The sequence below is a fragment of the Marmota marmota genome, unplaced genomic scaffold (genome assembly GCF_001458135.2).
Source record: "Marmota marmota marmota unplaced genomic scaffold, marMar, whole genome shotgun sequence".
Classification (NCBI taxonomy): Eukaryota; Metazoa; Chordata; class Mammalia; order Rodentia; family Sciuridae; genus Marmota; species Marmota marmota.
This window is the reverse complement of record NW_026000119.1, coordinates 4,020,840-4,037,903: the sequence shown is the minus strand read 5'-3', so window position 1 is coordinate 4,037,903 and position 17,064 is coordinate 4,020,840. Positions and strand designations below refer to the sequence as shown.

The 17,064-nt window shown below is 38.0% G+C and overlaps 1 protein-coding gene across 2 annotated transcripts in view; it reads right to left on the bottom strand.

The window, feature by feature from the left end:
* Positions 1-17,064, bottom strand: part of Rasgef1b (RasGEF domain family member 1B) — a 553,655-nt gene that overhangs the window by 329,471 nt on the left and 207,120 nt on the right. For both annotated transcript variants that reach the window (XM_048784769.1, XM_048784770.1), the window contains one exon: positions 10,728-10,781. In XM_048784769.1, coding sequence (XP_048640726.1) covers positions 10,728-10,781 — 54 coding nt within the window. The remainder of the gene's footprint in view (positions 1-10,727; positions 10,782-17,064) is intronic.

Below are 17,064 nucleotides of genomic sequence, written 5' to 3'. Positions count from 1 at the left end.
CTGTGTGCATTTGTGTGTATATGTGCTTAAACTTAAATAACTATAGCCCATTCTTTGTTATATAAGATTCTGGAAAATCTGAAAAGAAAATAGGCCACAAAGGAAAAAGAAAAACTCTCGCAGTACCCTGGAGGCTCAGAAATACAGCAATCAAGAAGAAAAACTACTTACTCACAAAAGAAACACAGTTCCCAGCCAAAAGGTCACCATAGTATCTTTAGTATATGATAAAGAAACAAGTGGAATCAAGCTAACAATTATGCAGATGAACAGAGTACAGTTTGTGACATTTGCCAAAAAAAATTGCAAAAAATATTAGTGGCATTATTAAATGCCCTTTTGCATGTATAATTTGCAAGATTAGTCAACCCTCCTTTATTTCTACTATTCATTTTTGCTGTCACAAAAATCTATGCTTTGTTGTAGCAGGTGTACATGTGTAAGGGGTGTGCTGCTAATTATTATAGTTTCCAATATATCTTAAAATGTGTATTACACGGGCAGTTATGCCTGAATCACAGACTGCAAAGGTCATGTTCTTGAAACTTGTTTTCATGCAGATGTAGCCACGATAATTACAGCTCAAAGGAGACCGGAGCAACATATTTCATGACATTTGCCCTTAACTACCTTTCTTCCTATTAGCACTGTTACAGCTGCAGACAATGACTATATCATACAATCCATGGATCTAAATGTGCTGCTTATTCCAAAATGACAGTGACAATTATAGCAGCTGGTTGGAGGGAATAATGGGTACACTCCAGCACTGTCAATGGTGCAGTTAACCACAGGACTCCATTTTCAAAAATGCCCATACCTCAAAAGGCACAGGTAATGCTACTAATGTAATTCTGTTACAAAATTTTAAAAATAGTTATCATTAACTGTTAAGATCATTATATTTTATCTCATGTAAATAATACCTCAACAAAAAATTATTATAATTTATTCCTTAATTGTTGCTTAGGGTACAAGAAACACAGAAACAGATAATACATTTCTTCCAGTCATAAGACTATTTTCCACAACCAACTTTAATCCTATAAACTATGAGAACTTGCTTTGACCTTGGGTATGTGTCTTTCTTTCCCTTTGAAATTTCATTAGCATAAGCTTAAGAATAAAAAATTTCTAACCTAGGGATAGAATACTCCAACATTAAGGAGGAATCACTAGTATTCACTCTACTCTGTTACCTCCTTGGCTACTACACTGAGAGCAAGAAAATGCACATTTCCAGTAGCATTCCCTATTCATAAAGTCCCCCTTTCAATAAAGAGAACACACAAGCCCACTCCACCCACAGTATTGATTCTGTTTGGCCAAGATCACAATAATAAATGACCCCCCCTAATGTATGATAATGCCAATGGTCACGAGGGATTAAAGTTTAGAAAAGGTAATGGATTGCCAAGTGTGGTGGTGCATGACTGTAATCCCAGCTTCGTGGGAGGCTGAGGCAAGGGGATCATGGGTTCAAAGCCAGCCTCAGCAAAAGCAAGGCACTAAGGAACTCAGTGAGTCTCTAAATAAAATACAAAGTTGGGCTGGGAATGTGGCTCAGTGGTTGAGTGCCCTTGTGTTCAATCCCCAGTACTTCCCTCCAAAACAGAAATGTTTTGTGCTTCATTTGTTAAGAAATGCTCTGTGCTACAGAGCTAAAACCTGTAACAGTACTGAACTTGAGTATATTTTAATTATTAATAAATTGAATTATTAAAAATAGATACCTATATGAGGATATTTATTCAGTGCAACTAGAGTTTGCTTTGTTCCCAATGCTGATGCTAACCCATGACGATTGATGTACTTCCCTTGATATTTGTTGCTCTTCTGGAACAAAAAAGTCAGACTCAAAGCTACCAAGGCTCAAATTATTTTCAGCAAGGACAGGAATGGAATAATAATGACCAAATCCTAGTGCTCTAAGAATTTTACATAGCTTCACATATTCAATCCTTTCAATAATTCTACATATGTTGAAATATTTGTTTCAGTTTTAGAGATTAAGAGAGGCTAAATAACTTGGGCAAAGTTGTAGAGCGCATGGGTAGTGCAGCTCATGGAGACTTTAGTCACAGAAATAGGGCCCCAATGCTTGTGTTCTTAATCCCTACCCTACCACCTTACTGTCTCTCAGGAGAAGGGGATGGAAAAATGCAATAATAAAAACCAAAACCAGGCATTAAGACCTGAAAGGAAAGTACTTGGAATCCAGAACCAGTATCCTTATCTCAAACATTACAGATGAGTGCTAGAAACTCTTTCTTTGCTGGGAGAGTGAGAGGAGCAACTCCCCTCGTTCAACAGGGACACAACTTTCCTTCCCATGAATCAGTGCCCATGTGGGCACATATGAAAGGAAGAAAGGGATTTTGAAATTGTGCATATGTCACCCTATAGCCAGCAGAGAACCTACAGTAAGGCAGCAAAAATAGCACTCTGCAAAATTGAACCTCTGCTGCTTCCCCAAACTCTATTTTAAAAGTAAACAGCCTTTAAACTTACTTGAAATGATACCCTTTGCCGTGACTATTCCAGAACATGGGATTTTGTCATTTCAGAGGCAAACTGAAGAATTTCCTCAATGTTGACAGTGTTGGCTTCGTCTCCTTGCCCTTTCTCAGGGCATGGGAAGAAGCCACTGTGACCTACCAGCCTGGAAATTCTGCCAAGAGGCTGGGAGTCATGGGAATTGGCCCAGCCAGCTTTGTAAAGGTCAACAGATGCCATCTAGACATTAAGTCATTAAAAAAGAAAGATGGACATAACAGTTTCAAAAGGCTGAGGAACCATCTGTGAATAAATATCTTAACCACTAATGTTACCAACTTGGACCAGTTTGCCCAGAGAACTAAGTCATCAACATTGATGAAAAGCTTGAATCTCCCAAGAACCCATGAAATTCAACATTCTAGTCACCTCCTCCTGAAGGAAAATAACCTTGTCTATGTGAGGGAAGCACCTGATGTCCATTAAAAATAAAAGTGTCATCCAGTGGGCTGAGACCATATGAGCACATCCTCTGCACATTTATATAACTGTAGTAATAGTAGAGAAACCAAAGTCAAGAGTTGGAAGGAACAGATAACATAGCCACAAATAATCCCACCAAATTACCACTGCCAAGAGGTATATTTCCTTTAGGTTCCCAATAGTCTAAAACCAATATTTTTTTATGTGATAGGAATATGTTTTCTGAACTATTTTTAGTAGTTTTTTTTTAAATAAATTTTTCTAAGTATCTTGTAACATCATTCAGATGAGTTAAGATGTCAGAAGTACAGGGAGAAAAAGCAGGGAGAGACATACAGACAACAGTCCTTTCTTATTCCTCCAAATGAATAATAAAACATCAAAATGGTAGCTGAATTTTTTTTAAGTTTATAATTTTTTAATTAGTTATTTTTAGCTATACATAATATTATGGCTCATTTTAACATAATTATAAAAACATGGGGTATAATTTATTCTAATTCAGTCCCCAGTTCTTCTCCTTTTCCTCCCCTCCTCCCTCCTCCTGTTCCCTTTCCTCTACTCTACTTATCTTCTTGCTATTTATTTATCTTTTTGAAAAAAAAATTAGTGCCTTGTGGACACACAAAAAGATGAAATTCACTATGGTATATTCACATATGTACGTAGGAAAGTTAGGTCAGATTCATTCCACTGTTCTTCCCTTTCCTTCCCTTTAATGCCCTTCATCTTCTCACTAATTCTCTTTCATTTTGATGGAATTTCCACTACCTTTCTTTTCTTTGTCCCTTACTTTGGAGTAGCTTAATGGTAGCTGAATTTTAACCTAAGATCTTATTTTATGACTAGAGATAGGGATTCTTTCTGGATAGGATTCTAGATTACCTTATGTACACAGAAATTAAGGCAGAATGAAGTGGGACATTTGGCTACCAAACTGGAAAAAACCACTGATTTTCATTTCTAAGTAACTTGTAAAACAGACATCTCTACACTTTGACCCATCCCTGGGATTCATCTTTCTCTCTGACCCTTATCCTATCTGTCACTCTCACCTGTCCATTGCTTCCAGCCCCCCTGTGATCTGTGCCCCAGGGTGGTAATCACTTTCAAATTTAAATGCCAAAAGTTTAATAGCACCATGTCAGAAAGTTCCTGCACAAAAATTGCAGGATCAAAATAATTGCATCCAAATTTTTTGTATTGAGAAATGTAAAAGTATTAAGATATAAATATATAAACATAAGTGAACTTAAAACAGGTGGCATGAAACACTGGGGAGCATGCCTGAGGAGCATTCTCTGATGCTTATCAATCCAACACACATCTCCCATATTTCAACTGCAGTTAAATAGCATGGGGTGGAGAGGTTTTAAGGAAAACTAGACTGTGTGAATTAGGCCTAATGTGCAATAGTTTGAGTTGAGCTTAAAATGAGCCCTGAACTAAGACATATCATGTCTCAGCACATTTTCCCTCTGTAATATGTTAACAATAACAATAGGAGACACTCAGTAAACAATCCTTAGTAAATGAATAAATTCACATATCTTCCCTAGAGGTTTCTAGTTTATTTCTAAGGAATAAACTCATCTTTGACTAAAAATAAGAACCAGGATTCTTACAACTCTTTAGAAAGTGGTGTTTGTGTTTGGGAGACAGACCTTCGGGGATTTGCCATCTTTAGCTAAAGTGAACATTTTAATCTCACCAGCTATCCATTAACACCTGAACTTCATGCAAAAAGAACTTTCATAAATAAATTCTGAATATAAATATTCTTTTCTCAAATCCTATGAAAAAGAAAAAAAATTGCTTTTTAGAACAAAATGTCCCAGAATGATCTCACCCTAATTGATATTCAGGTACATAGTGAATTCATTAATTAAATAAACCTTTCTGAGTTCTTACTGCCTGCAAGGTATTGTTTTACTATTCCTAACAGAATCAGTCATTGTTCTCCTTTATAAGAGCTAATAGTTTAGTGGCAAGTTGGAGCCATAAATAACTATTGAAAGCCTAGTGGGGGATGGAGATAGTAGAATTCTAAAAGCAACAGTCCTGTGGGGTTCACATGCTGGCTCCCACCCTGCCACTGCCATGTCCTTCTGCAAGCTCATTAATGCCTCTCAGCCTCAATTTCTTTATCTGTTAAAAGGTAATGATGAGATTATTGACCCTAAAGGATAGTTATGAAAATCAAATGAGATACTCCATGTAAAGTGCTTCTCACAGATCTGGGAACATCGCAAACGTGTGTCAAGCGGAGTGATTGTTGCTAGGTGTGTTAAAAGTTTGCACACACCTACTCTGTAAATCCAAAATCTGAAATGTTCCCAAATCAGAAACATTTTGAGCACTGACATGATCCCTGAAGTAGAAAATTCTACATCTGACCTCATGTGATGTGTTGCAGTCAAAACACCGGTGCACTAAAAATATTGTGTAAAATTATCTTCAGGCTGTGTATACAAGATCTATATGAAACACAAGTGAATTTTGTGGTTAAACTTTGGTCCCATCCCAAAAATGTCTCACTGTATATATGCAAATATTCCAAAACCAAAGAGAAATCCAAAACACCTAAAGTCCCAAGCATTTTGGGATATTCAACCTATATTTAGATGAAATAAAAAATATTATGCACTCAGGAGATAAGACCACTAAACTTTCCTGGAGTAATCCAGAAATTCAAGAGTAAGTGTAGATATGAAGTGGTTACCCTGGGGCAGACAAGATGGAGAAGAGAGTATTTCAGGAAGAGGAAACTACACAGGCACAAAGGTAAATGTATAAATTCAGGAGCAGTGTGCTCAAGGCCCACAAACTCCAGGGTGTCTGGGGGAGTACCAGGAGAGGAAGTTGGAGATAATGGGAATAAGTCCTCAAGTTGAGTTGTAGCCAGAGACAATGGGTACAGGGGTACTTACTTGTTTTTTGTTTGTATTCTGGAAAGTAATAGTATTTTGGAAAATGGAGTGGAGAAGGAAAACTTGGTCTAAGGAAGGATTGAGGAGGAAATTGCTGCAACCTTTCCAGGGAAGGATTCAGAGGAATGATGGAGAGATTCCAGGGATATTTCAAAGTAGAATTTATAGGTTTTGACAGCTGGTTGGATATGAGAAGTAAAGGAAGAAATCAAAGATGATACTGACGTTTCTAGATTGAGATGGTGAAGCCATTAGCTGAGGTTGTGAAATAAGGGAAGAATGTTCAGGATGTAGAAAAGATTTTATTTACAGTTGGACATGGTCTGTGGGATACCAAGCTGGAAAAGACCTCCAATCGGTCAGTAACAGGGACCCTAGGCTCAGAAGAAATTTCATTATTTGAGACAAAGATTGAGGAGTGATTTTCTTTCTTTCTTTTTTCTTTTTTTTAAATATTTTGTTTTCAGTTGTAGTTGGGCATGATACCTTTATTTTATTTATTTATTTTTATGTGGTGCTGAGGATGGAACCCAGCGTCTCACACATGCTAGGCTCTACCACTAAGCCACAACCTCAGCCCCCAAGGAGTGATTTTCTTAAAACAGATCTCCTTTTAACAGAAAAGATTGCCCAGAGATTGTTGATCTTATGAAGGTAATTATGTGTGCATTATATTGTGAGCAAATACCTGTAGATTAAATAAATGTTATAGAAATAGTTTTTTATATTAATAATCTATCAAAGTCCTTCTTGCTTTACCCATCTATACCACAGAAAAATAACACATTTATGGAAGCAATTTACAATGCTCTTTTTCAAAATATTCCACTACATGAATAAATAATATAGGTGTTCAGCTGCAAAAGGATTAAACACTCGCTCATTCCACCCTCCTGCCCTATAAGAAAAAAATCAACCCAAAAAACAAAGGTAGATGAGGAGATCAGAGTCCTCTAAGGACAGACCTGCCTTTTGGTTCTCTTCTCCCATGAATTGTCTCTGCTTTCCTTCCCTCCTGTTACAAAGCAGGATGTGTCCATCTATCTTAGGTTAATCTGGGCTTTAGTACCCACAGTCTTTAATCTTCTCAGTGACCTCACTCAGAGGCTATTCCTCATTCTCCTCTGAGATCCTCACTCTTGGCTTCCCTACTGTCTTCTTGCTACCAGCATTCAAACACACTTACCTGTCCCATCTTAAGAGAATTTCCCTCAACTTCATGACCCCTATTCAACTACTCATGTCTCCTTCGTTTTGCAACATATTTTTTAAAGGAGACTAGTTTACTTCTGTTTTCTCACCCTTTTCAATTCTAAACCCACTGCCATCTGGCTTCTAAGCCCATCACTTTGATCTCAATTAAACCAACAATAACCTGTGGTATTAATAAAGCCAGTGGTCACTAAGCAGTATTTTACTCACCCTCAGCAACTGTTTTGAGACTCACTACCTCTTTCATTATTTTTTTGAGTTGACTTCTGTAACAACACATTTTTTCTGGTATCTTGAAACTTTTATAGCTTCTCAGTTTCCGCCAAAGTCCACAGTCTTCTCGTTGCTCTTACATGTTTGTTACCTTTCCTCACAACTCTTGTGAATTCTCCTTTGCACCCTGTATACTCTCTCTGGGCAATCTCTCGCATTCTCACTGTTTCATTCTCTATATTTATTTCTCCCATATCCACACACCCATCCCAGAGCTTCTCAGAGTTAGAGATGTCCATGCTCAGCTGTCTGCTGGTCATCCTGACTAGGAAATCACAGATACCACAACATTGACATGTACTGATCTGAATTCAGCTCCTCCCCTTCACTTGGCCCTCTGCTAGTGGTTCCTGTCTCAGAAAATAGCACAAATACTATGCCAGTCAGAAATCAGGGAATCACCCTTAGCTACTTCATCTCCTGTGGATTCAAACTATGATCATATCCTGTTGATTTTACACCCAAATTTTTCTTACTCCTCACTGTCATTATTCTGGTATTATTCACTACCTTCTCCTGCCTAGATTATAGTGGTACTTTTATACCTAAACTTACATGTCCAAAGTTTTGCTCCTTTAGCAGCCAAGTGATCTAAAAATAAAAATTATATTATATTGTACACACCTAGTATATTAAATTCAAGTCCTTTAAAATTTCTTATTATCCTTAGAATAAATCTAAATTCTTAATATAGTTGTATTAGACCATCCAGGATTAGCCTTCTTTTTGGCTCACAGCTTGCCTTCTCCATTTCAAACTGTAATTTCCAGACACTGAACTTTTTATAGTTCTCCCCTTCTCACCGCTGAGCATTCACACATTCCACCTTGTCCTCATGCAGCCAAATTTCATTCATGAAGTACTCCCTGGCCCACTGCTTAGGTTGGCTATTCCTGGTATGGGGTTCTCTAAGATTTATATATATATATAAATTCATCACAAATTTGTTAATTATTTGTTTAATGAGCATCTATCAGTTCTAAGAGGGTAAAGATAATGCATGCATAACTTATTCTCTAGGATATGCACCTAGTAGATACTCAGTGAACACTTGCCAGCTGAGATGGAAGAAAGTGCAGTCATAGAAACTGACTGTGTGACTGGGGATATAGTTTAGCAGCAGAGCATGAGGCCCTGGGTTCCATCCCTAGCACTACAAAAAAAATAAATAAATAGAAAGAAAGAAACTAATTGAACTACACCAAAGTATGCATGACAGAGAACCAGAAGCAGTAAATAAGCTGAATAATAGAATTGGGCTTATACATAAGCTTGATTGATCACGATTTTAAATATGGACAGGAATATATAAAATGGTCTACATTTATCCTTAAAAAATCATTTGCATAAATATAAAAGAGAGTCATATTTTAACAGCAGCTTATGTGAAAACGTCTTAAGGGCATGTGCAAAAACTTCAAACTTCACACGGCCAACTGAAGGATATGGCTTGTAAGTAGGAAAGGAAGGCATCTTCCACTGTATTAGTAGCGTATTAGTGCTACACTCATGAAAGTCCATTGTTTGACCTTGCCTAGCCCTGTCTTACGCTATGCCTAGCATATACCAAGCATATGTGCCCACCAAGCTTGCTAAATTAAGAGTGGAGTTCCACGGTTCTTTTTGCCAGATGAGCCTAACTGGAGAATGGTATGATACATGGTTCTTGACATCAATAACAAAGACCGTACCAAAAACAAGACAACCTGACCTGGATGAAATGATAACAATGGTTTACATAATACCTATAATGTGTTGGCACTGTTGTAAGCATTTTATGTGTATTAATTCATGTACTCTATGAGTTAGGTATGAGTATTATTCCCATTTTATAGATGATAAAAGTGAGGTACTAATAGGTTATGTAACCAACCCAAAGTGACAGAAGTAGTAAATGGCAGAGATAGATTTTAAAACAGCCGGATTTCCACAGTTCATGCTCTTAGAAATCACTTATATCTGTATCCTCTTAGAACCAATAAGAAAAATCATTAGCCCAAGGATGGGATAGAAAGGAATTTCAGAAAAAAACATATTAACTAGATTCATACTTAAATAACAAAGCAGAAATCTATAGCAGGCAGGTATTGGCTTAGAAAAATGAACAACTTTCTAATTCTTAGGGTTGTTTCCAACCTGAGTGTTGTTAGTCAACACTCAGGCTCATCGGGTTCCCTGTAAATAGACTATCCAGGGAGAGGCTAGAGGTCTATCTATAAATAATATCAAAGGCATTACCCCAGAAAAAAGGTGAGGCTACAGGGTCCCCGAAAATGTCTTTCCTCTGCAAGATTTATGATCCTAAATTTAATACATGCTCCTCAAACCACTTACAACTCAGTGTAGAGAACAAGACAAACAGCAGAACTCAATCAAAATAGAGTTAATAAGTAATTAAAAACTATCAAAATAATAAAATGAATGCTATTCAGAGATAGAGTTAGAGATAGTCCTCACACTATCTCTAAAAATAAATATCCCAGCCACCTACTTCTAAATCAAGCAACAGTACAAACGGAAATAGCCCAGCAGACAGTGTCATGGTATACAATTCTGAGAAATGCCAAGTAACCAAGGTATTAGGCACAGATCAGCTCTCGATGCACCTGGTTTTCCATATCAATAGATAGTGTCAAAGAATTTATTTGAGTTGTTTGGACTGTGAAATCACCTCTTTCCCCCCCAGAAGGAGAAGACCTGGTTAAATCTGAGATTAAAGTGCTGGATAACAGTGACCCCTGGCCCAAGAAGCAGGGAATTAGTCACGCTGCTGAAGAGGCAGTCGTCAGACACAATCTATTACAGGGACATCTTCCATCAGTAGCTACTGAAGCTAATCCTTTTGCAAAGCATGACAGCTTCTCAAACTTGACTGTGGTGAATCCAAACCAGATTTTTATGCTGTATGATCCGCTTTCAAAAAACACAAAATCATTTTACTATTGCATTGAGTTTAAATTTATTAGATTTAAATTTACAAACAAAGATATAGAGGCCTGCAGTGCAGTTTATACAACATGATCTGAATTCCCCTGATGCTCATCTTATTTAATAAAATATCAGATAATAGTGAGAAGAGAAATATATGGAACTGGAATCAGAGCTTCTCTATAACAAAATGCTGTCAAACAATAATGGAGTTTTCCACATCCTTAAAGTGAACCACTCACATTACTATTCTTGAAGAAAAAGGTTCAGGAATGTGATCAGAACATTCTCATTGGCACCACAGCCCTTCAACTGAATGTCACCAACTCTAAAACGTTTAAAATTCCAAAAAATCTTTATCTTCCTTTATTTCAAGCATGCTGAAATTCTTGAATGCCAGCTTACCTTTTTGCAGTCAGATAAGGATTTATCACTGGCCAACGTGCTGAAAATGCTGGTCTGCAAAACAAGGAGGCAAACACATTAGAACTATCAAAGTACAATGATGTTGACCTTTCCTGTTCATTTTCAGTCAAGATGGGCACCATCTCCTGTGTCTCCACCGATTTCTCCAGATTTTAAAATATGCCTATCTGCCTTTCACCATTCCTAAGCTACTCTACCCAAGTTGGAACATTCAAATGAGCCAAGAACCATTCAATGAGGAAAGGACTTACATTTATTCGTCTTCATTTTACAGACAAGGTAACTAAAGTATAATTAGGTTAATTGCCAAAGATCACAGACCTTGGATATAGGTAGGTCAGGTATCAAAGTCAAGCACTCTGATTCCAAGCCCCACCTTCAAGCACACATGATACTCTATCTTGAAGAGAGATATGCAAAATGTTAAAGAGTCAAATACCCAGGTGATGGCACCTGTTATCAGCCTGAAGGGTAGAGCAGAACTTCTCCCTATTGAAGAGATGTGTGAGTCTGAGCAAGAGTAGTAGGGATTGCCATGTCCTTCCTACTATCTTTAACACACCCACTCACCCTGGGGTTGACTTCTTACATATTTGTGTATAGATCTGCTTGGCCTGATAAGCCACTCAAAAGGCATTAACATTTAAAACTATATTAGGACTTACATGCAAGTTTATTCTTTTTGGACTATGCTATGAACAGGATAGTATGTAGCTATGGCCAGTCACACACATGATAGTTTTTTGTTTTTCTTAGTAAACTTCTTTACTTTTTCTTTCATTACAAAACGAATATATATTCTTAATGAGCAAATCTCCTTTATTCCCCATCCTTCTAAGGTAACCAATAATAAAAAGAAAGTATCCAATAAACATGCATTGAATAGATATAAGAAAGATGATATTAGACAAAACTGAGGTCTTTATCCCAAAATGCCATGTTGGTAGTATGATACTGGAAAGGCAGACTCCCACATAATAGCACTAATAAGGTGAAACTCAGAGAGAGAGGAAAGGGGAGATATAAAAAGAATCCTAACTAATGGTAAGATACATCTCTATTAAGCATATATCTGTTGTCTATTGTCCACTTGGTTTGGCTAAGCCAGAATTTTTCTGATTCTGCCCTATGGACATTTTGGACCATATAATCCTTTTTTGCAGGTAGCTTTGGGGTGACACTACGCAACACAGGACATTTTGCAGTATTTCTGGCTTCTGTTCAACAAATGCCAATAACATTACTCCACCCACCTCACTCATGATAACCCCAAATTCCTCCAGACATTGCCAAATGTTTCCTGGGGGCAAAGTTGCTCCCAGTTGAGAACAAATGGTCTAACCTATAAAGTTACTCAGAGAAATGATCCTTATTCCCTGCCTCATGAAACTAAGCTTTTTTCAGGAAACTGAAGTCTGGTGGTGAATTCAAGTTTCATTTTCTATCATAAATGGAAGTCAGAATTGGGAGTACTCAAATTCCAGCTATGGAGACTCCATGTGGGGGCAACTCTAGGGAACATAATTGCATTTTTAACTAAACCTACGATATCCCAGCATGGCCACCCTGGAGAGAGTAAATAAAGGAACATGTCTAATAACTCAGACATTAGTGCTATTGTCCCAGGGGAAATGATCTTCAAAATTAAACAATACCACACAACTTTCAAGAACAATCTAAGGTGAACTGAGAAACACGTTGGGGAGGATGTGAGAGTCAGAGATGGGTAAAATTAGCTATACATACACACGCACATGCATACACACACACACACACATACACACAAATTATACAAGTAGCTCTAAATGTTGGATTTGTACAAAGGAACCGCTTGCATCATGTAGCAAAATCTTTAATACCTGAAATGAGTGTGAAAGACAGTTGGCATGGATCAACAATAGTCCATGTCCTTAATTTAGCCATTTTCTAAGGGGATATTACTTATATGCTTGGCCAATCTCATTTCATTCCCTTCAAAAGACTTTAACTGGCATTCCAGTTTCCTAATTGCAGCTATTGTGAATGACTTTAGGTGGGCTTTCTAAACCTTCCAATAACATGTTCATTTTAATTACTGAAAATGAAAGACTCCAAACACCATGATTTACCCATGCTGTGACCTTCTGGATTATTGCATCAATATTTTTCTACCAAAAGGGAAACTCCTAATGAGTCACCTCCATCACAGTTTGCAGGATGTTGTGTTTGTCACAGGAACAAAAGCACAATAATGCACAATGTCTTTTTAAAACTCCTGTCTTCTAACCCTATTAGTGGAGTGATCAACACAGTTTAAGCAATTTCCCCAAAGAAATTTAGAAAATTAAGGCCCTTCTTTAGTCTATTTATATACTGATGACTGAAAATTCACTTATATGAGCTCGGCTTTTAGCACAAAGCCTTGACTCATGATAGAGGATACCCGAGGGATGGTTAGGCTTAGAGGTCACTGAAGACAGGGAAACTGGAGAGGTCGTGTATTGTACTTCACTGGTCTCTTATACCTTAAAGGGAATAAGTTTGCTAGCTTCTTTCCAAAAGCAGGTTTTGTACATTGGGGGTTTGGGGTGCTTTGTTTTTTTAATAAATTCAAAAGCTGATTTTGTAGGAGAAAAATGAGGACTTAAGTCCTGAGGACATTAGGCACACATGGTGATGGGAAAGATCTGAAGACAGGTCACAGGCGAGATGTTGGAAAAGCAAACTGAGATGGAAATTAGCATATAGGAGGTTTCTTAGGAAGTGTTCTCAGGTCACTGCTTAGAAAAGGAAAAGGCAGGATGAAACAGAGGAAGAGGAAGGGCTGTAGTCCAGTCTACCAAATGAGGAGCACTGAAGCTGGGGTAGGCTTGTCCCAAACTGGCATGAGACAGGCTGCCCTGGAAAGGGAGAATGACACTAGGGAACATGACCCAATGCAGCCAAGGGAAATTTCCTGAGAGGGCTGAGAGCTGAGGACATTCATCTGGCAGCAGTCATAGTAGCAGGGAGATTTGTGTGGAGCAAGGCTAAATCCCCTACTGTATATTTTACTTTGACGCACTTCTACCTAGGACAGATCTTGGATAGGTCTATAATTTACTCTGGTCAAATATGACTCCTTATCATAGATGCAAGTGTGTTGGCCTTTTAAGACAGAGTCTTGGGCAGAAAAGCAAAGGGACCACTTGCTCAGGAGTCTAGGTGCTAATTCTTGTCCCCTCTTAAGAGATCGCCCAGTGAACTTAAGATGGACCATTGTCCTGAGGTCTTAAATCCTTCCCTATTAAATGAGGAAACCCATCTCACTTCATTTTAGGTCATGAGATCCCTTGATGATTTGAAGGGAACAAGCCTGACTTTATCAGGCATGTTGCTTGATTTTATCAGACATACAATGCATATGCTGCTCACCTTTTATTTCATTCTCTAATGAAGAACCTTTGACTAAATAATACGGTCAGTTCTTGATGATCTACTGAAGGAGAAAAAGTTTTATAGGTATATTACTCAAGGTCTCCACAGAAACCAAACGATAGGATATATAAGAGGAAATTTATTATGGGGATTGGTTCACACAAGTAAGGAAGGTGAGAAGTCCCACAATAAGCCATCTGCAGGCTGGGAAGCCACATGTGTCATTCAGACCAGTGGAGAACCATGGTATATAGCTCATAGCCTGAGGTCAAAAGCCTAAGAACCTCGAGGTAAGAGGAGTGCCGCTGTAAGTTCCAGAATTCAAAGGCCCAAGACCCAGCAGCTCTATGTCTGAAAGCAGAAGAAGATAAATGTCCCAGCTCAAGAAGAAAGAGAATTTTCCCCTCTACCACTGTTTTATTCTACAGGCCTATGAATTGTGTGATGCTGGCCCACATTGGTGAGGACAGAACTTCTTCACTTGGTCTGATTTCAGCACTATTAGAGAATTAATTCCTTCACCCAATCAAGTTGACACATAAAATTAACCATCACAACAGGTGATATACAAAGTAGAACATATAAAATGCCTTTACATTTGAGACACATGAATGGTTAATTTTGAAAGCTTGGGTATCTTCCCTAATATTCATAACCATTTGAAGAAATATTCCAAGTTAGCAGAAAGGCAAAAATGATCCAGAAGGAAAAATAATTCAGGATGAAAAACTAGCCCTAATGAGTCGTTCGTCAGAGAGCCCACAGATGGAAAAACAGTAATTGATGAATCCAGTCCAGCCTACACAAAGACACTTCCAGAAAGTGGACTGCTTATCTGATTCTCACTGGAGGGAATTTTTTGCAAAGTGATCAAACACTGAAAGAGATTCCAAATATTCTACACTGCTTTTAAGTGAGAGTTTACCTTTGTGAATTATTCCAATTAAACTAGGATTAGAAAAAGAAGCTGGAATACCACTACTGAGCCAATTTCTGTCATGTAATGTCTGCAAATATGATATTTTAAAAACAGAAAACATATGACCCTTGCTTGATTAAATTGGAACAGTTTAAGTATTGAATATAAAATTTAAGGAATGCAGAAACCGAATCTCTGAAATTGCAATGTTATGAAATTTTATGTCAAGCATTCTCTTCATGATCTGTGAGCCTGTGTGTGGGTATGTTTTACTCTTAGACAAATACCACCAGGTAGAGGCCAGCTAATTCTGATGAATGATAAAATAAAATTTGAAGCTAAAAGCCACTTAAAGGAATGATGTCTGCATAAAACATCTCTAGCTGGTTTGCACCTCACAAGCACATGGGATGATTTCTTATTCATTGGTAGATGCCGGGACTAGACTGACTCATATTACTAGCAATTTGAAAGTCTTCTACATTTAAATTGATGGGTCCCCGGTGTGCACACTACTTGGATGCTTTCTTAGACCGTTTAGTAGGCTGATTCTAAGATTTCTTAACAAAGTATGAATTTCCATTTTGTCTTCATGCTTTACAGGACTAATATTGATACATATACACTGAAACAGCAGTATACCTCCCGGCAAAGTGTGGCATTCACAATTATTTTTTTTAAACTGCATAATTATAAAACACCAATCAAAGGGAAAAAATTATACACCCAAATAAATTATAAAATTACAGTGTTTTCTTATAGTCCATGAATACTGAAAATTTCAATTAGCCAAGTGAAAAGCCATTGAATGTGCCAGCAGGATTTATATCCCAGACTAATGACCATCATCTGCATCCTATTTAGCTAATGAAGGCTTGGAACACTTGTGGATAATTAAGGGAAAGCTGATGGGAGGAAATTTGAACCATGGAAAGATCAAATCTATTTATGTCTGCATTTAAAACTAAACATACCTAATAGTTCACTCAATCAAAGCATAATGTCTGTTCATCTGGGATAAGATAGACAGAGGCTCCTAAGTAGCCACCACGTTAGTTTTCAAAACCCCAATTTCATTCCTCCTTCATTCATTCCATAAATATTTACTTAACGCCTACCCTGTGTCTCTGCCCTGGTGGATCAGCATGACAGCACCAGGATCCCCCTAATGTCTCCCACCACTTCCCTCCTCAACCTTAATTAAATGCACAGCTCGGGTTTTCACTTTTCTCAAGTATCCACAGTCCACCTGTCCACTGTGACAGACACAGCATGGCTGAAATCCAAGGCCATGATGAGAAAGCACAGCACCCAGTGGAACCCTGGCTTTTCCTCAGACCTAGTGCAGCATCTCAGAGGCAGGTCCCCAGACTCATCAATAAATGAATGAATACACTAAGGAACACTAAGAATGTTAGCTGGAAGGCAAAAACCTCAAGTCCAGGAGGAGCCAGAACAGAAATCATTCTCAATGGAGCTCTGCTGAACTTCAGTAAGTAGTTTTTTAGTTACCTTATTCAGTAGGGAGCACATTAAAACTTCTTCTGTACACCAGCGCCCCATAAACCCTGCTAAATTTAGTTAGTGATGTTTTAAGGACCTGCAATCTTAGACTCTCTGTGTATGCTAAAAATGGCACATAGAGCTTGCAGGCGTGTTGTAGAAAGTCAGCTAATGGTGACCTCTGAACCTTAAGTTTACACATTTATGTCTTTCAGAAGCCTTTCCACATGGTAAAGGAAGCCCAGATGGGAAAGATCAGCAAAATCAGAGCCTGCACATACCCAATCAGACATAACATCAAGCCAGGGAGGCTTAAACAGTCAGTGTCACAATAATCAACCAGAGAGCTTGCTGAACGCAACTTGCTGAGTCCACACCCAGAGGTTTTGATTTAGAAGGATGTTTAGGGCCGAAGAATTTGCATTTCTAGTACATTCCCAGAAAGAGTGATTCTTCCAGTCCAGAAGCTGTACCTTGAGAATCAAGGTCTAAGCTATT